The 27,336-nt window shown below is 40.0% G+C and overlaps 1 protein-coding gene across 1 annotated transcript; it reads left to right on the forward strand.

Annotated features, from left to right (window-relative positions):
• The first annotated feature begins 1,067 nt into the window (after positions 1-1,067).
• On the forward strand, positions 1,068-3,884 carry LOC147904800 (uncharacterized). The gene has a single exon (XM_087395542.1). It carries the CDS (start codon positions 1,325-1,327, stop codon positions 3,317-3,319), a length of 1,995 nt encoding a protein of 664 aa, XP_087251668.1. The 5' UTR covers positions 1,068-1,324; the 3' UTR covers positions 3,320-3,884.
• The last annotated feature ends 23,452 nt before the right edge of the window (positions 3,885-27,336 follow it).

The raw sequence follows: 27,336 nt of genomic DNA on the forward strand, positions 1-27,336 counted from the left end.
TGAGCCTAGCCCCAACAATAATCCGACAACCGTCCGACAAGAAAACATCCGACTCCAACCCTGATCTGCCCAACATGTGCAACGTCACTCCCCCCATCCGACCTCACTCCGACTCACATCCGATTCCAACACTCCGCTTCATGACGAAGGGGACACTCCATCTCCGACCCGATTACTTTTTCACCATCCGGCCGTTCCGACATACTGAAGAACTTCTGACAGCCCTCCAACCTTGCTCCACCAAGAATGAAATTTGTCTCATGCAACCCAATTCTTCGTACCGACGGGACAGCCAACAAACGTACACAGTATGAATCGGAACATTATCGACAAGCCTCTTTACTCGGCTGAGGCTCACACCTCCATATTAGCAGTTCTCACTGACCTCTCCCTGACGAACTCCATCATCACAAATACATCCCACAGTGCTAAACGCAAGCTTATAAAAGCAGTCACTCACACGTTGAAAATCACTGGTAGTTCGTTGCATGCACCACTGACAAACTGTCCCTTGAAACACAAGATCAACAAAAGCTTTTCCCATGAGCCCCCTCTACATATGGCACCCAAACGCGGCCATCGCCTCACATTTCCTAGCACATTGGAAGAGCCCGAGCCCCACCTTCAACTCTTGAGCACATCAGTGCCCCTGCCCTAAGCGATCTGTAACACCTGCTCGAAAAAGTCCATGCCAACTCCCAGCCCGCAGAGAAAATCGTTAACATACCCGATCTAAAGGAGACTGAATCCGATGACGAGCCACCTCTCCCACTGCAGAAAAAACCAATGCTCACAGTAAGCTTTGCCAATTTTAAGGTGTCATTGGACTTGTCAAAGCATCAGATGTGGCTAAAAAAGATTGGCTTATTGCACTATGCAAGTCTTCCCTGGGCATCCTGGAAAGCTTCCCCCCAGTCTGTGACACAGTATGAAAGTTTCCAACGAAGTGGAGGTATGCTCATTGGCAATGTCATGCTTTCCGAAGAGATTATTGCAAAGGTTTTTTATCTTCCAATTATAAATGAGGAGGTTGTAATGAGTTGGGACCTAAGATCATATTAGAGATATACTTATTCTCTCTTCCTCTTTCTCTCACTCATTCATGAACTCGGGAGAGATTCAAACCTGGAGCTTCTTCGATGGTGTTTCAATTGTGAGCTTCAGCATCCCCATCTGCACTTTTTCGCTTGGAGCAGCAGTAGATTTTAGCTCGGAGTCGATTTTCGTCCACCCTTTTGCTTCAAGCTCCAGTTTACCTGCCTTTCCTCTGTGATTTGCCGCACCTCTCGATGCTCTCACACCCCCTCAGCATGCTTTTGTCAACATGCTCTCTGTTGGGTATCCTTTGGGATCGCTCGCCTTGCTTTTGAAGTTTCCCATTCAGCTTTTTTTCCAGAGCTATCGAGCTTCCGCTCAACTATCCTGCGATCTTAGAGCCTCAACACAACGGCATTTAGGGACTGCACAGCCAGATGCTGATAGCGATCTAACCAGTTTATCCGATGGAATTGGTTCTCAGCACGAGAATAGGATAGATCTGGTTCGTCGCTTCTTTCCGCTACCTTCCAAGATCTGCAGGCCTCAGCGCCGGATTTTAGGCAATCGGGACGCGAAGGTACAGCGATTGTGCGCCATCGTACGAGAAATGGGTCAGGAAACGGGTTTAGAAAGCGCCCTTGATCAGCTTGAAATAAGCGTTACAGCTTTCCATGTTAGTCAGGTTCTCACAACTATCGAAGATGTGGATACTGCCTTCCGTTTTTTTCATTGGGCTGGTCGTCAAAAAGGCTACAGCCATAATATTGCTACCTATACTGGACTTATCAAAGTCCTAGGTGACGCAAAAGAATTTTCTAAGATTTGGAACGTCATCGACCAGATGAGAAAGGAAAACGTGCAGCTGACCCACAGTCCTTTCAACATTCTCATCAAAAGTTATAGTCAAGTAGGAAAGATAGAGGAGGCTATCTGGACACTGCATCACATGACAGACTTTGGAGTTTCCCCTTCCACACTCTCCTATAACACGCTGCTTAGTGCTCTTCTGAAGTTTCAGAAATTAGATGAAGCCATGACAATCTATCAGGAATTGATATCCCTTCCATCTCTTGTCGATACATTTGCTCTCAACGTGATGCTTCATAAATTGTGCGAAGCAGGCCGGCTGGATGATGCTATCAAGATAGCAGATGAGATGAGAGAGAGGGGACTCAATATGTCTGTCATTACGTACACAACCTTGATTACGGTGTTCTCCAAAGCAGGCAATATCGAAAAAGCCACTGAACTTTTTACTGAGATGAAGGACAGGGGCCTTACGCCAAATCTTATCACCCACACTGCTTTGATAAGCGCTCTTTGTAGAGCAGGTCAATTCAATAAAGCCTTTGCTCATTTGTATAGAATGAGGGCTCAACATTGTGCACCTACTGCTATCACTTATACAGCCTTGATCGATGGGCTTTGTAAGGCTGGTCGAATTGATGATGGATACAAAGTTATCACTGAAATTCTAGCAGTAGGAGAAGAAGTGAGTCCAGTTGCTTTCCGCAGTTTGCTATTAGGCTTCAACAAATTGGGAAGGATGGATGAAGCTTGTGCTCTGTTCAATACAATGATGGATAGTTGCGGCCTGCCGGATGCTGTAAGTTATAGTATACTCATCCATGGTTTGTGCAAGGTGGGAAAAATTAAAGAAGCTCACAGATATCTAGAGGATATGAAGGAGAGAAAATGTCCGGTCAATTCTGCAATATACAACATTGTGATTGAAGGCCTTTCTATGGAAGGATGCTGTGAGAAAGCTGAAAGGCTTTTCTTTGATATGGTTGCTGCTGGTTATGTCCCTTCCTCAGCCGTTTGTAACTCACTCGTCGTTTGCCTATGTAAAAAAGGTTCAATGGACAGTGCCATGAAAACATTGAAACTGATGTTTGAGCGCAATTGCCAGCTATCTGCGGCTACCTTCAGAGTACTTATCAGGGGTCTATGTGATGCTAAGAAAATGGATTGTGCAAGCAAGATGCTTGATGCAATGCTCCAGAGGGGTTTTCCTACTGATTCTGTTGCTTATAGCTTTATGATAATTGGGCACTGTCGAGCTGGCAATGTTGACACAGCTTTGGAGTTCTTCTATGACATGCTAAAGAAGGGATGTGCTCCTACTATTTTCACTTACAGGCCACTCTTAAATAGTCTGTTCAAGGCAGGAAGACTAGATACAGCTGTAGAAGTTTTCCATGATATGAAAGACAGGGGTGTTCGTCCAGATCCTGTTATGTTTACACCAGCAAAGCAATTAGAGCAACTTGCAAGATAAATAAGATGGCAGAGGCGGGCCACCTTTTTTGGAGTATGGTGAAAGACAACTTTTAAGCCAAATGAGAGGAACCATAGTGCTTTTTTTTGTAGACCTGAAGAGGCCTATGCAGGTGGGGAAAGAGCAGTTGACTATGAGATAAAATGTTAAAGCATACGTGCCATTTCTAAACAACTTCCAGCAATCTGGTAACCTGATGGAGGCTTGTAAGATTTGGGGAATTATTGGTTTTAGGTGGATTGAATTCCCTCTGCATTAGGGGAGACATCATTTGTGGATCCGTGTGATAATTTGCAATTAAGTTCTTACTGCTCAGTTGAAGATTCTGAGTGCATCTGAGTGTGTTTCTGTGATCGTGTGTTCAAGTCTTCGAGCTTTACAATGAGTGAAATTGCAGTGACTAACCTTGAAAGGGAGTTGCACTGTCCAGCTGAGGATCTATGTTCATGTGCAGCCCAGGACTGTGCTTTCATCGGCATTTCTTCCCACTAATTTGTTTCCTTTGTGGAGAAAATTTTGAATTGAAGACCTCAAGAACTGCTATTTACCTAATCGACTTACAATGGGTTCAAATTAGAAGTATTGCTGCATATTCTGGCTGTCATTCATGGGCACTATATACCAGTGGTTTGATGGTCTTTGCAGATTACAAATGACATGATTATATTTACAGATCTGAATTATTGTTATGGTTGCAGAACTAGCATTTTGATTCATTTCAGTCTATATTGACTTTGTAAAAGCACAATTTCTCTTTAACTTGCCATTTCATATAGAGGAATCGGTGTCATTGTCAGGAAACTTATTTGGCACAAGCTTGTTTTGATAGTTTTCAGATTTGGACCAACCTGGGTTATGTCAGAGACCTTGATTTGTAGCGTTTTGTAGGATTCATTGGGGGGAAAAAAAACTTCTGTAGGAGCAAAAAGATACTTTGCCATTGTTATGCTGACGGTGGCCAATTTTTTACATTGCTCACATTCCAGACTTGGTTTGCATGGGGCATACTCAAGACTGGTATGGTTGGAACTCGGGGCATGTCCATGGAGGACTCTCACAACTGTCTGATAGGAAGCTGATGCTTTACCCCAAAATCTTTGTAGACCAAGATATTCTGGTTGGTAAAAAAATCGAGTTGAAGTATCTGGGTGTGCCGATTTTAAACTCTTTGCATCTTTTCAAGTTTCTTGGACACTAATTAAGGGAGCCGAATCTATTTCAGGATGACTAATGCAAGAGCAACAAAGGTGGGAAATTTGGATTTAGAGTATTGATGCTTATTTTTAGCTCGTTTTAAGGGCAGAAGTAAGCTGAAAAAGGATGGTTCTCCTATGGACCAGAACTTGGCATTGTTCAATCTCTTGGCACTGAGATACGAAACGATTCTGATGCAGAAAGATGGGCCACTCTGCAAGAGATTGCAGGTAGTTGCATGCAGACAAGGACCCTTGTGAAAGTAACGTCAAGCTGAAGTAAGAGCAGCATAGTGACAAGCCCTTCATTGTACACTGTTGAGCTCCCTGATCAAATATCTCATAGGAATCACAGGTTGACAGATCGTGCTTCCTACATTGACAAGGATGACTAAGCACAGTGTCAAGAGGAGAGTATTATAGCTATTTGGAGCCAGTGATCAAAAGACCATCATTGGCATGAGTGACAATTCGAAGTTCCTAATGGAAGGAAAAAGGAGGATAGGCAGGAGTAATGTTGAGACAAAGCTCATTGTAGATGTCCTTTAGATAACAAATTTCCACAGGAGCATACTTTTTAGAGTACAATAAAGTATCACATGAAAGTAAGTGTGAGGCAGTAATAAAGACAAGCAACAAGGTGGCAATGTTGTTGCTAGATGCATCGAGAACATCCTACAAAATTATCAAGCAGGTGTTGGAAGCTAAAGGCTTACTGAGGACTCCACAATCAGGCCAGAGACAAGCCTGGAAATCAGTTGCAATTTTCCGATTGGCCTCCTGGTTACCTGGAAATCTGTGTGCAATTGTCCACAAATAGATGCCAGGTACACAACAAGACCTAACTGTTGGGATTAACAAGGGTCGTCAAGCTTGAGTTACGATCCTGTAAGCTTAGAATATAATGTTTGTTCTAGGCCTTTAAGTAATTGTGTGCAATATTAGAGGGGCCATGGGGATAAAAAATAACTTTTAGCTAATTAGTTTACTGTTATTTGTTTCTTATTTGTTTTATCTAAATTTCTTCTTAGCATGTCACTGCTTTTTCATAGTTTTTTAGCTTTCCTTGCTTTCAATTGTTTCAAAACAGATGTTTGTCTTCTTCACGTCATTCTGGTACGCCTGTTACCAGCGCAAGTTGTAGAGGGGCATCTAAACTTAATATCGATTTGGTTTCAAATTTTGCAAGCGTCCTCAAATTCAAAATCAGTTAGTGAGTACAAGCAAGGTATGTAAGGTTCCCTTGAAACGGCCAAGATGGCAACCTTTCTAATTAAAAGAGTTAAAACATATATGCGACATATCCAATTGCCAAGAAGCATCTTTATAGTGCCTAACTATTGCCTTAGATTTAAGCATTACATGTTCTATGTTTCCTGCTCTTTCATGGATTTTATGCTTTACTCATGCAGGGCCATCTGCTTAAGGTAGTTCTTCTAGTTTGTTAGTAATGATATTTATGTTATGTTGCTGCCTTCCATCACGTGTTTCAAGGTGACCTTTATGCACGGTACAATCCCTTCTATGGTGCATAACATCTTAATAAACAATTATTGGTTTTATGCATGCCATTCCTTTGTTGCTTTAGTCCTTGCCTCAAAGGAAGACATTTTCCAAGAGAACCTTCCACAAGTATTGATGTCTCTTGAGGTCAATCCTGCATTGAGCGACAAAAAGTATTTGAAGACGTAGAGCCAAAGATGACCTTCCCAAAAGGCTTCATTGAGGACGAAGAGAACAAAGAGCTTTATGAGGAACCAACCTATTGGATCAACCAACGCAGGGCAAGCCATCAAAAAAATCAATGTGGGATTGTAGTAAGAATCGAAGTTAATCGACGAAGAACGGAATTCCCAATGAATTCCTTGATTGAACCCAATAACTCTTTCTAGAGTACAAGGATGTATTTGCATGGGAATACGCGGACTTGAAAGGGATACCGCCAAATTTTAATATCAAATTTCCCTCATGCCAGATGCAAAGGTAGTTCGGTGGCAGAGGTATCGACTAAACTCCAACTATGCCAAGTTCGTAAAGGATGAGATAGATCAACAACTAAGGGCAGGATTATTCTACAAGGTGGATAGAAGTGATTGGCTGTTTCCAAGCCAAAGAAAAATGGCAAGTGGAGTGTTTGTGTCGACCAGGCTCAATGGATAGATGATCAAAGACCCATTGTCATTGGTGTTCAGGAGCACTACTTGGATAAAGTCGTGGGACATGAGATGTATTCATTCATGGGTGGGTATAGTGGGTACAATCAAATCATGCTAGCCAAAGAAGATTGAGAAAAGACGATGTTTATCATTGAATGGAATGCCGTTTGGGTTGAATAATGCATCGGTCACATTTTAAATAGTGAAAACCTTCCTAGATGATTTTTCTATTTGTAGTAGCGCACACACTCAAATGTGTATACAAGCTATTCAAAAAAACTAGAAGGTTCGCATCTCCTCGATCCATACGAATGTGTGTGCTGTGCTTTCTTGGGGGTCTTGATTGGACATGCTTTTAGGCAAAGGCATCATGATCGAGAAGTCCAAGATCGATGCTATACAAAAGATGAAAGAGCCAATCAACCTCAAGCAAGTTTAGTCATACGTGGGGTTGCTTATCTTCTACATCTAGTTCATCAGATTATTCGCTCGCATAGCTAAGCCCCCTCCATCAGCTCACAAGGCATGGCACAAAGTTTGAATGGAATGAAGAGCGAGTTGAAGCGTTTCAGATTGTGTAAGAGATGGTCGTAAAGGTGGCCATACTCAAAAAGCTCAAGTGAAACTTGATTTTTCATGTGCACATGGGATGCATCCGAGAAGGCAATTGGATCTGTTTTTTCTCAATCCGATAACTTGGATTTGCCCATCCACTATGCAAGCTGAATGTTTTCAACAACAGAGATGTACTATTAGACCATTGAAAGGGAGATCTAGTGTTCAAAAATTTCCGTACTATCTTTTGGACATCTTATATGTGGGACATCAGGCATTGCTTATCTGATCAACAAACCAATCGTGAACCCACAATTGATCAGATGGATGCTACTATTGCATAATTCAACTTCAAGATCATCCACAAACCTAGTTTGTCTCACTGGGGTGTCTATTACTTCTCCCACATTGACGATAAGAAATCCACGGATGATGGTCTTCATGATGCCAAACTGTTCGGTGTTTCGATGTGCCAAGATAAGCACGAAGAGATCATGCGATTCTTCTCCACGGAAACATATTCTACAGATGCAACCATAGATGAATGGTGAAGGATTGGACTCAAGTCTTGAAAATACACACTCATAGCAAGACACTAGTACACAAAGGGGGACGACATGATTATTTGGTGATGCGTCTTTCCTCATGAGAGACTAATTGTTATGGACAAAACACATCGAGGTTTGGTGGGTGGTCACTTTTCCATCAATGTAACAATAATAAAAGTTCCAAGTGCAAAACTTTTCTTACTGCAAAAGATGTGCTACATTTAATGGATAGGGAGATTGGCTGTCTAAGACCAAATACCCTTATGCCAACCAATCTGTAGGAATCCTTCCAGAGATGGGGATTGTATTTCATCAGTCCATTCAAAGTCCCAACCCATCCAAGGGCATATAAAGAATCATGGTGGTGATCGATTAAGAAAAAGCATGTATTATGTGTTTATGCATAGATTATCAAGTTTCTTATAAAATCACAATAAAAAATAAATATCCTATTCATTGCATCCTATTCATTGCTTTGACGAGCTCTTTGATTAATTACAAGGGGCTAAATATTTCATTACAATTAATTTAAGATCTAGATATCACCAAATTTGAATTGCAGAAGAGAATGTACTTAAGAAAAAATTTCATACGAATCAGAAGAGTATCATAAATTTAGAGAAATTCCATTTGGTTTAAGCAATGATTCAACAAATTTTAGGACAATTATGAAGAGTGCCCGACAGCCATATTTAGGAAAATTTGGTGTAGTATTCTAAGATGATATCCTTACATATAATAGAAACATGACAAAGCATATGGAACATTTGAGAAAAGTGTTCCAATTGCTTAGACAATTGTGAACTCTTTGCAAAAGACGTTTGGTACTTGGGACATATTCTATCCCAAGAAGGAATCCATATGGATGTCGAATAGGTAAGGGCCACATTGGAATGGCCACCTCATACAAACCTATCTAAAGGAATTACAAATATTCGTAGATATGCCTAGATTTAATCAGAGATTCATCCAATAGTATGCCAAGATTACTATTCCAATGATCAATTAGTTGAAGGAGAATGGAAGTACCTTCATATGGGATGAACCTCAAAGAAGAGTTTAGAAAAGTTAAAAATAGCTATAGCCATAGCTCTTGTCTTAAGGTAGTGGATACCCATGAACCATTTGTGGTTTGAAATAGATGCCAATGATTTTTCTTTTAGGGTGGTACTTTTACAAAAGGGTGAACCAATAGATTTTTAAAGCAGAAGTTAGACCACATGAAATTGCTCAGCATGTGAGATGGAACTATACGCTATAGCATATGCTTTAAAGAAATGGAGGAGCTATTTACATGGTGCTAAGTTTGAGATCATTTTGATCAAGATTGAGTCAAATGGATTTGCAATTAGCTACAGCTTAAAGGAAGAAAAGCTAGGTGGGTTGAATTAATGAAAGGGAAATTGAGTGTAATTTCAAAATGATTTCCTAGAATCCTTAAGAGGAAAATGTGAGTTTGATCCTCAATTTTATGAAGGATGGAAATGAATTATGAGAAGGGATCCTATAGGTCAATGAGGTTTCATTGAGGAGTCACATGATAATGGTAACATACCACATGTTGGTGATAAAGGACTTAAGTGGGAAAAGTAGAATATTGATGATGGCTACTTGCTCTACAAAGATAAAATATGTGTCCTGGATAATAATGACATTAAGCACCAATTTGTTTTTGAGTCCTAGTGCAAGATACCCGAGAATTTAAAATCTTTTAAAACAAAAGTTATTTTGGTGTAAAATAGATGAGGATGTCTAAGATTTTGTATTAAAATACCAACAATACCAGGTTAATAAAGTTGAACGTCCTATGATAAGTGATTTGCTACATCATTTGCAGATCTCATTTGGCAAATGGGAAAGTATCTCCATGGATTCATATGGTTGATTTACCTAGGACACTGAGGGGGCACAACTCTTTGAGGGTTATTGTGGATCAATTAACCAAGATATTTGTCCAACCAATGAAGAGATTAATTTTTTTAAAGTAGCAAACCTATGGAGCATATTTATGGACTACTAGTCGGTATTGTTAGTGACCAAGATAGAAAATTTAACATCCATTTTTGGAGGGTTGTATTTATCAGGTTGAAAACTATGAATATGAGCACTGCAGATCATCCATAGAGTGATGGTCAAATTGAAAGGGTCAATCACCTTATTGAGGACATACTTCAAGCCATCAGGATGTGGTTGATGGTGTGGGAGATTGGCGTCTGTGACTGAGCTATAATTAGAATCCATGGCAGCCCCAAGATTCAAGTTTCCACATGACATCAAATCTCATTGTGTCCTCTGAGCTAGAGGAGTATATGTGTGTAGGATCATGTACTAAATATGAGCTTAAGGTCGAGATCTCAAAAGGGATTGATCGGATAGTATTCGCAAGAGCAGTTAGAATGTTATTGGAGGCATTGTCTTCTGGATCTAGGTCAAATACTAGCGCTCTACTAGACCTGAGGTGGATGTCTGACCCTGCCAGGCTGCTCTAGTCAAATTCAGTCACTATATATTTTTGGCCTTAAAGCAACAACTCACTACGTTAGCCTTAATGCAGTGACTACTAGGTCAATGTCTTATCATGTTGATGTGTTTAACCTTAAAGCAGTGACTCCTTTAAAATGATGACTTCAATATAGTAGCAACTTAGGTATGGTAGCAAACAACTTCACTAAAGTGGCAACTGAGTTCTAGCAGTGACCTATTAATGCGGTAGGTCCTTAATGCAACGAATTGGATATGGTAGCAGCCTATATAGTAGTAACTCAGTGGTCACTTTGTTAGCCCTAACGCAGTGAGTTGAGCTTTTATTTGACAACTATGAGTTTAATTAATGCCATTTGTCAGGTAGGTAAGGTAGGTGTTTGAAAGAGCTTAAAGTAGCGAGTCGCTGCATTCTTAACACGGTGACTTCCTATAGTCACTGCGTTAAGCTTAATGTAGTGACACACAATATAGCTTTGTTGTTGCTGATTGCATTTTGATGATTCTTGCAAATTATTGAGTTTTGGTGCAAGGTTTATGAGCACTGGGGGCCACTACTCTACCTAATATAGTTACCCAAATTCAAATAATAACAAAAAACAACTTAAAAGTACCAAATGAGATGTTTTTCACCCAAGGGATTTGCTCTAAAAAACCTTCGTGCATGAGGATACTACCAAAAGTCTACTATGTCCCCCCAGTCTTAAATCTGCGTTATTTCTCAATCATTTAGATTATGCCATAAGAATATCAAAATAACATCCCTTGATGTAGATTATAAGAACTAAAAATATTTGCCAATGGGCTAACATCCACTCTTATTTTCATCCCCTCTGATGGCCTAAAACTAGCCATAGTTTAGGGCTTGGTTTATTCATACACTTGATCTATGATAATTAGAACTAGTTAAACGTGTCTGTGTGTGTTCTTTTTAAATGTATTATATAAATTTATAGTTTCCTACTCCCCCACCCTTCCAAGATGGCATGTCCCCCTGACTTAAATTTAATATTGGGCAAAAGTTAAAAATGGCCCCCAGCCCTAATGTATAAGATGATGCCTCATCTCAAAAAAACACCCTATTGAACACTCACATGATCATAAATTGCCTCTTGTGAGTCCCCCGGGTTTTCCAAAAGGGTGTCTAGCAACACACTCACACCACTTCTAAATCTAATTGAAACTTCATTCTTGTTCTTTTTTATGTTGTTTACTTGCATACAAACCATACCAATTACCTCTACCAACTATTTCTATGATCCAACACCAAAAAGCCACAAAAAATGAGCTCTAATCAAACAAAATGCTTGAACTTTAAAAAAAGGGAAGCTTCTTCTTTTGCTCACTCAATATCCACTCACACTTCACCCATACTCCACTATCAAAGCTTCTAGCTTAGCTAGAATCAATGAGCGATGGGTGGTTAATAGAAAAAGGCTTATGCATTCAAAAGCATACCTTTAACTCCTCGGCAATGTCACAAAAATGTGGTCTTGTGGTGACTCCATGTGTTGTGGGGATCTTGGAGGAATGCTGATGGAGACTCTTCTCCTAAACAAATCCTTGTGAGAGCTTTGCAATTAAGTGGGAGGTTGTGAGGATTAAAGACCACTCTGCCTTAACCCCGGTTATGTACACAATGACAAAACATGTGTGCCTCAGGATCTATGGAGCACTCTAAGGTGGATGGAACCTATGTGGAAACATGATGAAGAGAGTGCTCATGACATGTATCTCAAGTCAATTAGGTTCCAAGATAGATTAGCTTGGACTCATAAAGAGAATCTTGAGATAGTGCAAAGTGCTTGATTGATATTCCTTCAAATGAACCTCCCTTTTATAGGTGAGGGTACTTACATCCATTTTGCTTGCTCACATGTGGGATATCTCCTCTCCATGCCATGTGGCAGCTTACCCTTTGCTCATACCTTTGCTCTACATGTGCTTATGGCACCATATCTCTCAACACCTCCCCTTGGTGCCATAATCCTTTGGCTACTGCAAGGTGGTCAGATGTGAGTTACAAATCCGTCACCTCCCCTTAGTGCATGCATGCTACTTAAGGTGGTCAAGTGTGGCTTTTACATGTCAATACCTCCCCTGGGTGCTTTCATAGCTACTCTCAGGTGGTCAGGCTTGATTACAAAACATAGGCAAGGTTGGCAAGGTTTTTTGCTTTTCAATACATTCCATTGATGTCACCTTTTGGCTCATGGCTTGATGACAATGGTGTTTGCTTCTTTGCTTGGTGTAGCTACCTGCATGATGCTTTGTTCTTCCATGTGCCTTGATGCTTTGTGTGTGGATGCCATGCTTCCTGCTATGGTCATCTCATGCACTTGTGCTTTTGGCTTGCTTTTTACATCGATGTTTGCATTCATGCTTTGCTTTTCCATTTGTTGCAAAGGTCTTACCAATTGATTTCTTTCAATATTGGCAGTGTCTAATTGCACACAATGATTTTGATCTGACAGGTGCGTAGAGCTCGAAAAGACAATCACTTTTCCCTTCTGGAGCGTGTCCAAATTCTTCCTGGATTGCAAGTTATGGCTTGTCAAAGATTCTATGAAGAAGAGGGCCTTTGATGATGTGGCACAGGGATTCACATGCTGAATTCCATACTGTGCTTAGTAAGGGCTATGTGCTTAGGTGGCATATTAACCAACCCTAACCATGGCTTAGTGGGTTGACTTGACTAGGGTTTGGCTTGACCAACCCTATCTACTTGTTGACTAAGATTAATCCTACCCAGGTTAAGTTGACCAGCCACACCAAACTAACCACAGTTAACCCTTATCCTGCCACGTGGCTTTTTGGAGAACCTTAGAAAGAAGGAAGGTGATGAATTGGTCGTCACCGCGCCGCGTCGTCTCTCGTGGAGAGGAGGCCGGAGTCGCTGGTGTGCGCCGTTCCTTTGGTTGCTCATCGTTGTAGATAGGAAGCTTGCTGGAGAGGTGATAGTGTTTGCTCTTGCTCTGAGAGTGGAGACAGACGGAGCTGCTTGGCCGTGGGCTCTGTTTCGCATCAGACTCGTTGAGTGTTGCATGTTTTCTGCAGCTAAGCTCTTAAGTGATGTCACTGAGGATCCGAGAGATCCTGGAACGGAAGGCCTTCGACAATCTCCATGGCCTACTCTTTGCTGCTGTTGCAGATCCGGGCATTAGGCCGTTTAGGCGTCTCGACTGGCTACGGGGAGAGCCAAGGAGCTATGAGGCTATGGCGGAAGCTGCCTGGTCAGAAGCACGAAGTAAGAGCAGCTGAGCGTTGTCGTTGAAGCTCGCATGCAGGTTGGGAGCCGGTTGGCACGGCTGAAGCTCTGGAGCTTTGCAAATGGAGCTTCTCGGCTGGCTGCGCTTGGAGTGCCGCTGTAGACTAGTGGAGATCGTGACGAACGGGCTGTAGGACTTCGTAGTTATCGGTGAAGCAAGCTGTAGCATAGACTTTGGAGACGTTGGCTAGCTTGTGTCGTCACGTTTCTGCAATTACGTGGGCTCGGAGGTCATTTGAGGGCTTGGTGAAGCCGATTGGAGTTTGTTCCCTTGGATAGGCTGCACTTCAGAGGTCGTTGCTGCTCATTGGTGAGGCTTTGTCTATGCAGGGCTAGCTTGAGTTGTAGAGTCCATATCTTTCTCTCAGACTGAATACCTCTCTCTTAGAAGAGGATATGAGAGCAAAACCTTTCTCTCAATGAAAAGCACACAAAGAACTTTCTCTTTCTCTCTCAGAGAAGATAATGAAGGAATTGCTCTCTTTCAGAATGGGAAGACAGAAGTTTCATAAGAACTCTCCTTCTAAAACTAAAACTAATCTAGGAGAAAAACATGAGCTCCTAAGACATGCCTACAACTAATCTAGGAATGGAAGCAATCCTAGTGAACTACTAATGAGCTAAACTAGGAGAGCTAAACCTATGCTCTGATACCATGACAAAACATGTGTGCCTCAGGATCTATGGAGCACTCTAAGGTGGATGGAACCTATGTGGAAACATGATGAAGAGAGTGCTCATGACATGTATCTCAAGTCAATTAGGTTCCAAGATAGATTAGCTTGGACTCATAAAGAGAATCTTGAGATAGTGCAAAGTGCTTGATTGATATTCCTTCAAATGAACCTCCCTTTTATAGGTGAGGGTACTTACATCCATTTTGCTTGCTCACATGTGGGATATCTCCTCTCCATGCCATGTGGCAGCTTACCCTTTGCTCATACCTTTGCTCTACATGTGCTTATGGCACCATATCTCTCAACACACAATACTCAATATATATATATGAATGACAAAGAAGATAAGGGTGGTTCAGCACAATACTCAACATATGTACACAATACTCAACAGATATATATGAATGGCAGAGAAGATTAGGGTGGTTCAGCACCCACAAATTTGTGTGTTCCTCTTTGTCTCTCACTCTCTCTTATTTTCCACTTCCATTGTGAACTCACATTATGCACTTTGATGGTCCCTACAGTCCTCTACAAAAGTAATAGGTGCCAGTGTGACCTTGGTCTCACTTGAGGATGTGGAATTTTGAGGGAGTAGCCCTGTGTCAACATACATTTGCAAGCAAGTTGAGTATTCAGCCCTTATATTTGGCTCATAAAAGGAAAAGGGTCATCAAATCACTCAACTTGAAGTGCGTGGGGATTCTCAACTTGTGTGTCGACAAGTAAGCAAAAGGTGCAGAGTGAAAACTTGGCCCCATGCCATCATCAAGCTACTCAACTTTGTCAATGGGTCCAAGAGATTCAGGTGCATTACATTACAAGGTCCTAGAATAGTGTGGCTGACACACTTGCCCAAGCCGACGATTGTGAATCAAGCACTGGCACCTTTCCACAGGAGCTGAAATGCCATACGACACCCCATTAGAAGAAATCTCATGGAGATTGCAAGATCTTGAAGAAGCCGAGGGTGATGTGCAAGCTCTACAACTTCTCACAATTTGATGCAATGCCGTGTACCTCTATTGTCCTTTTACAAATTCTCCTTTCCCATTGCTTTCGATCTTTCTTCTCAAACAATGGCAGACATCCTAGTGTTTTGTGGTTAGATGGATGAAAATACAAGTGAATATCTTATGGCATTTAAGCGCCAATGTGTCCTCAATGTGTTTCCCTTAATTTTCTAATGGAAGATCGTTGCGCTGTTAGTGCTTCCCACATTTTTGGATGGGTTGGCTAGGTGTGGTACGAGAAGTAACCAGAGGTAGTACGTCAAAGTTGGCCAAGCCTGATGGCAGCTATGATTGAGTATTTTGGCAAGGATGAAGAGTCATAGAATGTGCATTTGCAAGTGGAAAATTTGAAGAAACTGGAATGTATGCCTATCCTCCGCCAGGAATGTATCCTCAACCTCCACCTAGAGGGCTTCCACCAACTTGCCCATAGGTTTTAGTCCATTCATGCTGATGTATGGATTTCAACCTACAGCCCAAATTGCAGTGGGACTTCAAAAAGAGAAGATTCAACTAGCCAAAGACTTTCTTGAAGATATCAATCATATGCTTAAATTTACTAAAGATAGTATTAAAAAGTCTCATGATAGAGCAAGAAATTATGCAAACCCACACCATAGAAATTTGGAGGTTGAAGAGAAAGAGAAAATTAATCTAAGGTTGTTAAAATATTTAAAATTCTAAAGACAACTAAATGTCTAAAGTTATCCCCTAGGTATTGTGGGCAATTCCTAAATACTTCAAAAAATTGAGAGCTTTCTTACAAATTCATCTTACCAAAAGGATCTAGAGTATGTCCAATTTTTCATGTAAGTAGGCTTAAAAGGATCTTAGGAGATGGTGACAATCTCATTGGAATTGAAATCCTAGTTGAACTCATTGAACCTGCATCTTTACCACATGAACCAATTATTTTTAAAGATAGATGAAAAAATAATAAGACATACCATATATTAAGAATGCTTAGTCAAGTCGAAGGATAAACCTAAAGAGATCTCAAAATGGGAAATGGTAAGAAATCTCTAGAGGAGGCTTCCCAATTATGTTTTCGAGGAATTAAACCATTCTTAAGGAAAAAGGAATCTTACGTCAACCATAATTGTTGAAAATGTTCAGTGAGCCAAAAGAATCTTTAGAACTAGATTTTGCATCAACCAATTCACATAATCTAGAGAACAACAGTTGTCAAACCTGTAATAGTTCAAAAAAATGGGTTTTGAAGTGGCAATCCCAGAAATCAAGGTAGAATGACTAGCAATGCTAAGGAAGATACCTAGGTTAAAATCTACTTTACAATGGATTCATATAGAAATCATAGAGATGCGTTTAACATTCTCTCAACTTTATGAGAGGCATAGTGGGAAAAAGTGACAACCATTTTCTCCCCCAATCATGGTGACTAAGGGTTTGAATTAGAACCTTGTTGAGAAGAAATTGAGTTCATACTATTTTGGCAACCAAAACTCTATCAAAATTCCATCCCATGCTTTCAAAAAAATTTGTTGCCTCAATGAATTTGTGATAGCCCAAATCATCTTGGAAGAACTCCCTATTTTAGGATTTCCTCTCGTTAAAGTCGAAGGTCAGATGTAGGGGTCAAATTTCAACCTACTAATGAAGTTCAATTACCCTTTGTCCATATGGGGTAGATTAGTGAGCTAGCAAGGCTATACTTCAATAGCACAAAGGAGATACACTTGAGGGTTCTTTCTATCCAGTGAATGGAATATTTATTGCATGTGTACTTAGGATAATAGGGGAAGGAGTTGCGATGAGCACATTGATTAGGCAAGCTACAAGGTTCTAGATCAACTCCTTATTACGAACATGTCACCACCATTTCCCCACATCAATGATCTTGGAGGGATGGTTCAACAACCACAAGGATGCATTTTTATGAATTCACAGTTACAAATGTCTTCTATTAAGACCCCATTTCCTTTATTATTCATTGAACCTTGGGGTAGCAAAACATTGCTTATGTAAGCCTAAAATTAATTTAGGTTGTATTCATAAATAAAACACAACAACTGACAATCAAATTGCAGATTCCAATTGCAAGAAAATGCTACATGGAGTTGAACACAATGCGGACTGAGAAGGCAAAAAATATTAGAATGAGTGGGTCTATAGATATATATTGAAAGTCGACCCTCTCTAGTACCTACAAGTCTCAGAAGCAAGGGCGTTCACCCTTGAACATAGAGGAGCCTCCCAATAATGAAGAAATTGAGATCATCAGAAAGAATAATCGTGAATAAATCGCTCTCTGATATGTGCCCCGGTGCATGATGCAACCCAAAAGTCATTACATGGATACCAAAACCCCTAAACATTGAGACAAAAGTGATTTTTAGCATGTTTATTCTTGCAACCACTATCTAGTTCTACACCGTGATGGTATAGAGCTCTTTACCCACCATTTGATTGAATATTTTATTGATGAAGGGCAATGTAAATGAATTCCGTATGGTCACCTTATTTAGCTCCTATAGTCGACATAGACTCACACTGTCATCGTCAACCTCTTCTTGGGAACTACCACTACAAACGAGAAACATTTAGACACCTACACTAGAAAGGTGAGCCTAGGCTCAAGCAACTCCATGATCTCTACATAATGTAGCTTATCAACTAGTGTACGACATGGTTGTCAATCAACCCTTCACTTGGCTCAAGTGGAATACCATGAACCACCTCAAATAGAAGGATCCCTTTTCATAGGTTCAAGCAAACATATCTACAAAATATTTACACAATTGCATTAGCTACCTTTGCAATTCAATGTTGAGATGACCTTCTACTTGACTTGTTCTTAATCCCCTTAGACAAATCGATATTTATAGTTTTAATTTCATCCTCTCTTATGATTAGCTCTTTGTCACTCGTCGAGACATTGAAAACCATTTCTTCTATTCCATTTTGGAAAATTCGGTAACCCAAAGTGGCTATTCATAGACTGTGAAACATCACATGTGGTTGAGGAATCCATGTCATACCTCTCTGCTTGCTTTGAGAGTGAAGCTTATGGGTAGGAACGATTATAATTTGATCTTCACCTCGACCCAAAGTTAAATTTTCCATGGAAATATCAATTTGACAATATGACCTGATGATCCAAGCTTTACCTATGAAAACTGGGTACTGTGATCAACTATTTGCCATCTATAGGATGTGAAAGTTGAACATTATGGTTACTTTTGAAGATGATACAATGTACCATAAGTTTTTTTCTGTTTGAAGGGTTTAGGGAAAGACTGTCCTGAAATTTTGAGACTCAGGCTCTTGAAAATTCATAATGTACACCATAGAACCAACATCAACCATAGGATTACCAATGGTCTACCCATCGGTCTCAATACAAATCTAAGGGCAATTTTACTCTGTTTTCATAAGAATGATAATCATGAACTCGTTAATAGGAATGTATCCATTATGCCTCAAAAATGCATTTGCAGTGCTTGTCAAATGTCCATAGACAATATCTTTGCTTGCGGCATGGTCATGGACACATGTAATCTAGCGAAACCTTGTGTAATATTGTATGGCTTGAAGTTTGGTACATGTTTTCTTACATACATTAAATGACTATCCTTTTTCTCCCCTTAGCTTTATGGGTCGACCTTCTAGAGGTCGACCTCTTAGTCCCTTCCCATTCAAACAAGAGTTCTCATTTGATTGAGTGATGCCTTTCCTTTCCTTAGGAAGCTCGTCAATGACTACCGATGGCTTACTCATGATTTCTACTTGAATAGTATCAAACAAAACCTCTTTATTATTTAATCAAACAAAACCTTTTTATCAAACAAGACCTAGGCTAGAATTGAATGTACCAAGTTTGTGCCTGGTCATTGAAGTTCAAGTGAGATATAACATCTTATGGATATATCTAGTAATTGCCTACTGTGTAGATGTATTCAAATGATTTTAAATGTAAATGGGGCTCTTCCCCCATGACCCAATGAAAATTAGGACATGGGAGCACCAGATATCTGGGCAACGTGGGAATCACTTGAGGAAGGACTATGGGCACTCAAGGAATAGCCATGCTTAGAGTACTTGCACATGGATTTGGAATTCGAGGAGGATTTGGCACTCCAATCAATAAAGGTGCTGGAAACATTGGAGTAATTATAGAAGGGGGCACTTGATGAGATGAGATAAGATTTGGAGATATATTTCCTCCCTCTTTCTTCTTCCCTTTTTGGGTCTCTTTGTCTTCTAGATTAGTCAAAAGGACAATATATGGTTCAAAAATTGGTGTCGAAAACTCTTCTTCAACATATCATATGATTCGAGTCTCTTGAAAGAGTTTGCCCAACTCTAGAGAAGTACCTATCAGCCTATCTAAGCTCAAATATCTGAGTAAAATGAGGGTCACCTCTACATTGATTAGGTCAAATCCTTTTGTGGGTTGCAAATCTAATTCTTTATTATCATCCCCTCTTATTCGGCCCATAACTACGTTACGTAGAGCCTCAAAAGCTTTTTGGGTTTGAGATGTCCATGTGAAATATTTTGATGAGATAATGTGAAATATTTTGATGAATAATGTTCAATAGATAAGTGATGATGACTATTAGGGATAAAAGGTGCATAATAGCACATTGTGCATGGAAACATTTTCAATTCTTCCAAGGAGGAAGGGAATAAAAAATTGATGGTCCATCATTCAAAATCGTTGTCTTGATTGGCAGACTCAAAGCTCGAAACTCAATTGTTATTCGCTCCATTGTCCTAATCACTTGTTCTATTTCACTAATTCAGTCCTCCTCTTTCTCGAGGGCTGCAATTCAGTGTTCTCATAGAATTATGTCCTTGAAATGCAACGACATGGACTGACTACAATGATGTCTTCCATTTTGCGCTTCAACCCAATGGTCCGATTTGCCTAAATCTACACTTCAAACTTTTGAGCCTGATGACTTGTCATTGCTCATCGGGTGACACAATGGGAATCCTTGATAGCCTTTAGTGTAGAATTTCTTTGTCTAATGTATCCCTCAAACGTGCCAGCCATCTATTGAACCTGTTCGGTCGATGTTGCCTCTCTCTCTCTCATTCCTCTTGAGACATTTTGGGGGGGGGGAGAGAGAGAGAGAGAGAGAGAGAGAGAGAGAGAGAGAGAGAGAGAGAGAGAGAGAGAGAGAGAGAGAGAGAACATACACGGTTATGGGGCAGCAATTGGGACCCTTGCACTCACCGCTCCCTTTAAACACATGGGAGCCAACATTCGAGACTTTTTTGTAGATCAGTGGATCAATTGTCATCAAATATCAATAGATTGTAGAGAGAATAATATTTTAAGTTTTCCTGGTCTGTGCTCTACATGCAACTCCAGGAAACACTTTACTGCCATGGGTGCATGGACTTCAATCTTCACAACTTCAAAACAATGTCATGATTTTTATAGCGCATTAGATGGGCAACCTAGAGCCAACTTGGAGAAGCTTGACTACCATGTGGCACATATGCCACATCATCATTCAGCATATACTCGTGAGTCTCACAACTGAGTCCCTTCATAAAGGTGTCTCAAGCATCCTCCTTGGTTGGACAATAAAAAAGATTGATCTCCTTGGTGATGCCCATTTCCCGAACAAAATGTATCTTGTACTTCATTGCATTGTACGATGCTGAAGCATCCTGCCTAGAACCCATGTCATTTGGAATCCATTTGACCATACTACTTCGCATGTCCCTCTGTCAATTATAGGTTGCTTCTTGCTCGACCATGAGACACACTTACCTCCAAACAAAAAAAATACCCAGAAGTAGAACTCTGGGTGTAAATAAATTGATTGAATTTTCATCAGAACCAAGGGAGAATCACTAACTTGTTGCCATATGAATTCTCAGGTATATCAAAGGAACTCAGGAGTACAGCATCAGATACAACTTAGGAGATATCCTCAGTGGTTTTTGGTACTTAGATTGGACGAGCTATCTTCCGGCTGCATAGCTGATGTCGAGTCTTGTATTGAAGATGTAGATCACACTGCTAATTAACTTCTAGTACTTTGCAATATTACCTCCATCAATGTTTGGCCTATTTCCATCTGATAAGCCTTTGAAATTCCTTCGGTGTACTTCTGTGAGATTAGGTCCATCATCTCAATGTCTTTCTTTAAGAGTCCTTAAATCTCCTTGATCTTCTCCTTGCAATCACCTGTCCGGATTAGATTGTTATTAACATACAAAATAAGCAAGACTGTTGTACCTCGTTCCTACAAGAGATATAGATTGGCATGTGAAGGACTTCTGAATACTCCGAGCTGTCTGATGTACTCATCTATGAGTGTGTATATACCCTTTCTTCTTCCTCAAGTTCTCCATTTAGAAAGGTTGACTTCAAATCCATTTGAAGTACTTGCCATTAGTGATGTGCAATATAGCAAGAACTATCCGAATTGTAGTCATTCTTCCTCTCAAAGAATAGTTTCCAGATAGATGATGATGTCATTTAATTTCCATCCACCTTGTTTGTTGGACCATGCTATTGTGGTCTTTGCCTGGCCTTTCATGTTTGACATGGGTTGCACATAGTCTTTTAGGACACAATCAACAGGCACCTTGTATGTTGCCTTGTTAAAAAGTACATTGGAAATCCATTCATTCATGATCCCAAGTATGCATGCCATTAATAAAACCAAAATGGGATAGCGAAATTGCGCTAGTGGATCTCCTTGGTGCTATCGAAATACTGGTGTGCCATCTCCCTCACCTGCCCGAGGGTAGACAAACTTTAAGAGTAAGTCGATGTTAGAGCCTTGCAAAATTCCATTGGCCTCATCCAACAATCTAGGGAATGCTTTGACAAAAAGCTCTTTAGAGATGATTCATGTTATACTGAACACATAGTCAAAGAAAAGGTTGCCAAGGTGAAGAAATTTAAATAAGAGCTTAGGAAGCTGAAGAGAATTTGGAAGAGTATTACTACAATGTATAGGAGTGAAGTATCGAGCTTGTTGGATTTCTCTTCTTAATCTTACTCTAGTTTGAACATTAATCTTGTGATGATTAGAGTTAAGTTGGTTTCCTGCTAACTTGATAGCTTTGTGATTAGAGTTAAGTTGGTCATTGGCATTCATCTTTTTATTAGAGCCAAATTGGTCATTGGTGTTTCCACTAACTCCATAACTCACTCATTTATCCAAGCCAGCATTACTCCTTGTTGCCACCAATAATTTTTGGGTGAATCCATAATAAGTAGATTTTGAAAAAGTAATATACATCAACCTTGATTACTATATTCTTTTGAGTCCCAAGACTGTAGATCCAAACTCCTATTTTTGGACCTTTATATGTTTGATTTGTGCCAAATTTCCACATTCCATCAATGTACTATGACAAAGTCTAGGTTGAAAGATGTTTTCATGCAATCACAAATATTTATCTCTTCCCTAATGAAGAGGAATTGGGCAATGGGTCCCATAAATCTATCCCCCATTTCTCACATTACAAGTATTTTTTGATATTTTTTTGGATAATGAAATTTACTTTTTTTCCCAAAGTTTGGAAAGTGTTGATATGTGTGTCAATATTTGTGTTGAAATAAAAGCATCATAATTATAGTCAATATTTGCATCTATATTTTTGATGATAAATGATATTTATGATAAAAATATCGATGCTAATATCAACTATAATATTGATTGTAATATTAACTGTAATATTGATTGTAAATTTGATGCTAATATTAGTGCTTGTGATTTTGCTAGAACCTATATCGACGGTTATATTGACGGAAATATAGACTCGTAAAATTTCTGAAAGTTGTTTTGATGGAAATATCGATGCTTTCTTTTGGGTGAAATTTCTTTAAGGGTAGATTAGGGCTTGGCCAATGTAATGGAGGATGGAGTAGATCACGACATCGAGGAAGAAGATGTGGATCATGGGGGAGTAGGAATTGGGATGCGAGGAAAGGAATGTGGGAGGGAGGGAATAGAATAGGGGAGAGAAGGAGGAGGGGGGAAGAGAAAGGAAAGGGAATGAGAGGGAAGAAGAGGGGGTAAATGAGAGAGGAGAAGAGAAAGGAGCTGAAAGAGAGGAATGAGAGGGAAAAAGGGTAGAAATGAGAGGGAAAAAGGGTGTACCCCTAGTCTTACTATTTTGGCCATGTTCTTTGTGTATTTACATAGTTTGAGTACAATGTTGTAGGCTCGTACTACTACTTATTCATCACTACTCGTCGGTATTTACGTGGGCCTAGTTGTCAAAGTCGCTCCTATGCTTGCCATCATCATTTTTGCCACCATCCCCTTCATCGTCATCCTCATCTCCCCCTCTAGTTGCTTTCCTTAAGCATCTTGCCAACCTCTGATAAGAGTTCATCTCATCTTGGGGTTGTTCAATAGGAACACGTGTTAGAGGTTAGTACATCTTCTAGTTTTTCAATTTGAGCATTTGGAAATAAATGTGTGTAGTTTGAAGAGCTTACATCAACAAAGGGCTGATGGGATATCTCAAGGTGTATGCCCCATGCACACCTTGGGTCCTATGTGTGTGTGCTAGAGGCACAGTTAGGTGCCCATAAGCACTATTAGGTGGTGGTAGATGCCACATAGGATGATTGAGAGATTCTAGGAGTTGATTGAGGAGATGATTGTGGAGCTTGGTAGCTCTTGTAGAGGTGCCTACATATGGACCTCACCTTTCTTCATTCCATAAGCAAGCAAGCATTCTCATTTTGTGTTCGGCTTCATGCTTTCCTTTCACTTCTTCAACATGGTATCAGAGCACTATGATCCTCCTTGAGCCCATTTATGCCATGTCATCATCATCTTCTTCTTCATCTTCACCATTTCTTCCCCAAACTTGTGAGAGCTTGTTCTCCCTCGTCATTTCACCATTCTCCAAGTCCTTCTAGCTGGAAAGACCCTTCGTATGGGTGACCTTCCACATGCAAGGAATTGGAAAATAATTGTCACTGCTGGTCGCCATTCCCCGAATTTCGTCGAAGTTCTCTATCATGTATTCTCCTTCTCTGCTCCACCTCTTTCTAATTCCTTTTAATGAAAGCTTTTCCATGGTTTGAACTCTCTTGTGTTCAAGTTTGAGTAGCAATGGGTGTATACTCGAGGAGAACAGAGCCAAATGTGAGTTTGGTGCTACATTAGATGCTCCTTTAGCATTTCTAATGTTTTAAAGTGTTGAATAGCATCAGTACAATTGTGGCTACAACTTTCCTTCAGGTTGCTATACTTGTATTTGCTTGGAATACTTTCATTTAGCCACCTCTATATAGCATTCAAGTTGAAGTATCATTTCCATTATGATTTTTAGTATGGAATTTGGTTACAAGTCTTTGCTACACTAAATGCTTGTACTTTGAAGCTTTTCATCTCTTTCTAGCCTTATAAGAGAGTAGACACTGCCCATACCCTCTCATGGCTACCATCTTGAATATGGATAAGTTCAATGGTAAAGGCTTTCACACATGGCAGATGAAAGTTAAGTTTGCATTGATGAGGGAAAACATCTGGGGGCTTGTCAAACCTACTTCAACAGCCTCTAATGCTAGAGAATCCTTAGCTCCTACACACCCAGCATGAGATCCTGCTAGAGAGGAGAAAGCCTATGACATTATTGCTCTTGGCTTAGGAGATGACTATATTCATCACATTTCTGATTTGGAGTCTCCTTCTAAAGCTTGGCAGAAGCTTGATATTATTTTTGGTGCTAGCTCTCACATCTCAAAATTGTCACTTAAAATTGCTTTCTTTGAATTGAAGATGGCTAGTGGCACTCCCTTGGCTGCCCATGTCAATCACATGCGAAGTCTCATGACTCAACTTGCTTCTATCAACTCTCCAATCACTACAGATGATGTAATGGCAGTATTGCCCAAAAGTATGCCTGAAGATTATGATCATGTTGTTTCCACATTGAAAAATCTTCCTAATCCTACTCTTGAACGTCTTATTACTGCCCTTCAAGAAGAAGAAAGGCACAAGGAACTCTGGAGAGGCAATGACACAGCCTATGCCATAAAAACTCAAATGGGCAAGTTTCAGCCTTGCAAACATTGTGGGAAGACTAATCACCTCTCAAAAGATTGCTTCAAGATCAATCCTTGCAAATATTGTGGCAAAAACAATGACCATGAAAAGTATTGTAAGGCCAAAAAAGGAAGCAACTACAAAACCAAAAATGGCCAATTTACTTTCAGTTGATGTGCCTCCACAAGATGAGGCCTCCTATGATGATTATGCTTTTTGAACCATCTCCATATATGCTCCAGATCTCTTTTTTATGTTGAATCAGGGTACTTTGCCTGGATAGTCCTCCAAAATGAATGGAATAAACTATTGTGTTCTTTGTAAACACCTCTAGTCACCATATGATGTAGGCCATGTGTATGTGTTTTGCTCCATGGTACCTTCTGCAGATATTGTGTGCATGTACATGTAGGGGAGATAACCATTGGAAGGTCTTATGTATCCCTTTTGTTTACTTCACACCCTTGGGAACCCTTGCTAGCATGAGATCCTAGCCATAGATTTATCCTTGACCACCATGAGATGGCATGAGAAACTATGAGGCTAGATGTATCCTTGACATAGCCTGAGGCATTCCCTTGAGGGGGGGTTTGATGGGATATCTCAAGGTGTATGCCCCAAGCACACGTTGGGTTCTATGTGTGTGTGCTAGAGGCACAGTTAGGTGCCCATAAGCACTGTTAGGTGGTGGTAGATGCCACATAGGATGATTGAGAGATTCTAGGAGCTGATTGAGGAGATGATTGAGGAGATGATTGTGGAGCTTGGTAGCTCTTGTAGAGGTGCCTACATATGGACCTCACCTTTCTTCATTCCATAAGCAAGCAAGCATTCTCATTTCGTGTTTAGCTTCATGCTTTCCTTTCACTTCTTCAACAAGGGCACGTATGCTTTGCTCTCTTTGAGCATGTCAAAGAGAGTTATTGCAAATTCTCACAGACATATCTATATTCTTCCTCTGTTTGTACCATGGCAATTTTCAAGGACTAACATTTACAAGAATACATGTTAGTATGAAGGATTTAGATGCTACATTCCAAACCTACCAAAATAAGAGAAACAATAAGTAGTGAAATGGCAAAAGGGATGCCTTCTCTTGAGGCCCACTTTACTCTTCCTAGAAACCAATGCTCATTTTTGTTGATCAAAATTCTTGGTCTTCTCTAGTTACTTCTTAACTTTTTTCCAATCTTCATTGTGGGCCCAAGCAGGCTTGGCTTTCTTATTTTTTGTTGCCCAATGTATTTGTTCTTTTCTTGATTTGAGTAGTACATCCATCTTTTGCAACATCCAATGGACTCAAACTCCTACTCCAAAGGCATGAATTCTTGTCTCAATCATGGATGTTTTTACTGAATCTATGCTTATATATTAATATAAAGTCTTGCCAAAAGTTTATCGAGCTTTCTTTTTTAAAGTTTCACAATGTTGGTACAATCTAATACACTTTTCTATATTTTCTTTTGAATTTTGGACTAAAAAAGAAAATCTTGGCAAAAATTTAATCTTTTTTGCATAAAAGTTTCAAATTCTAGGGAATGTTTCAAATTTTTATTTTTATTAGGGCATTCAAACTTTTGACACCAATATAAAAATTTAGCTTCTTGACAAAACTAACTTGAAAAAATCATCCATTGCCTCAATTTCATCAACACCCAATCATTCTTTTTCATTATGTTTCCAAATGCCCTCCATTACCTTCTTGAAGGAGGAGCTACAAAGCTGGTGCATTTAGTTTGGTCATCAACATTGTAGGGAAGAGTGGTGAAAGTTTGTGGGCCAGTTTTGGTCGTGGTATAGCTGAGGCACTTCCAACTCTCAAACTATAGCATCTATGCCAACACATACTCTCTCTCTCTCTCTCTCTCTCTCTCTCTCTCTCTCTAGGTCCCAAAGTATCTTTGGAGATAGAGGAGGAAGGTGGTGTATTCTCTCGTTTTCCTCTTTTCTCTTTGAATTCATGAAATATATGTCGGTAATGTGGATATAAGCATGTGAGTAACTTACTCACCTTCTCTAGTACTACTCAAGATGGTATCAGAGTGTCTCTTTTCCCCTTCCTTCTTGTCTTTGCTTGCCATATTGGATTCAAAGACACATCATTTGAAGTTACATTCAAAGG

Source organism: Dipteris shenzhenensis, chromosome 2 (genome assembly GCF_047967505.1).
Source record: "Dipteris shenzhenensis isolate YYH24624 ecotype China chromosome 2, Dip_SZ_1.0, whole genome shotgun sequence".
In the NCBI taxonomy this organism is placed as follows: domain Eukaryota; kingdom Viridiplantae; phylum Streptophyta; class Polypodiopsida; order Gleicheniales; family Dipteridaceae; genus Dipteris; species Dipteris shenzhenensis.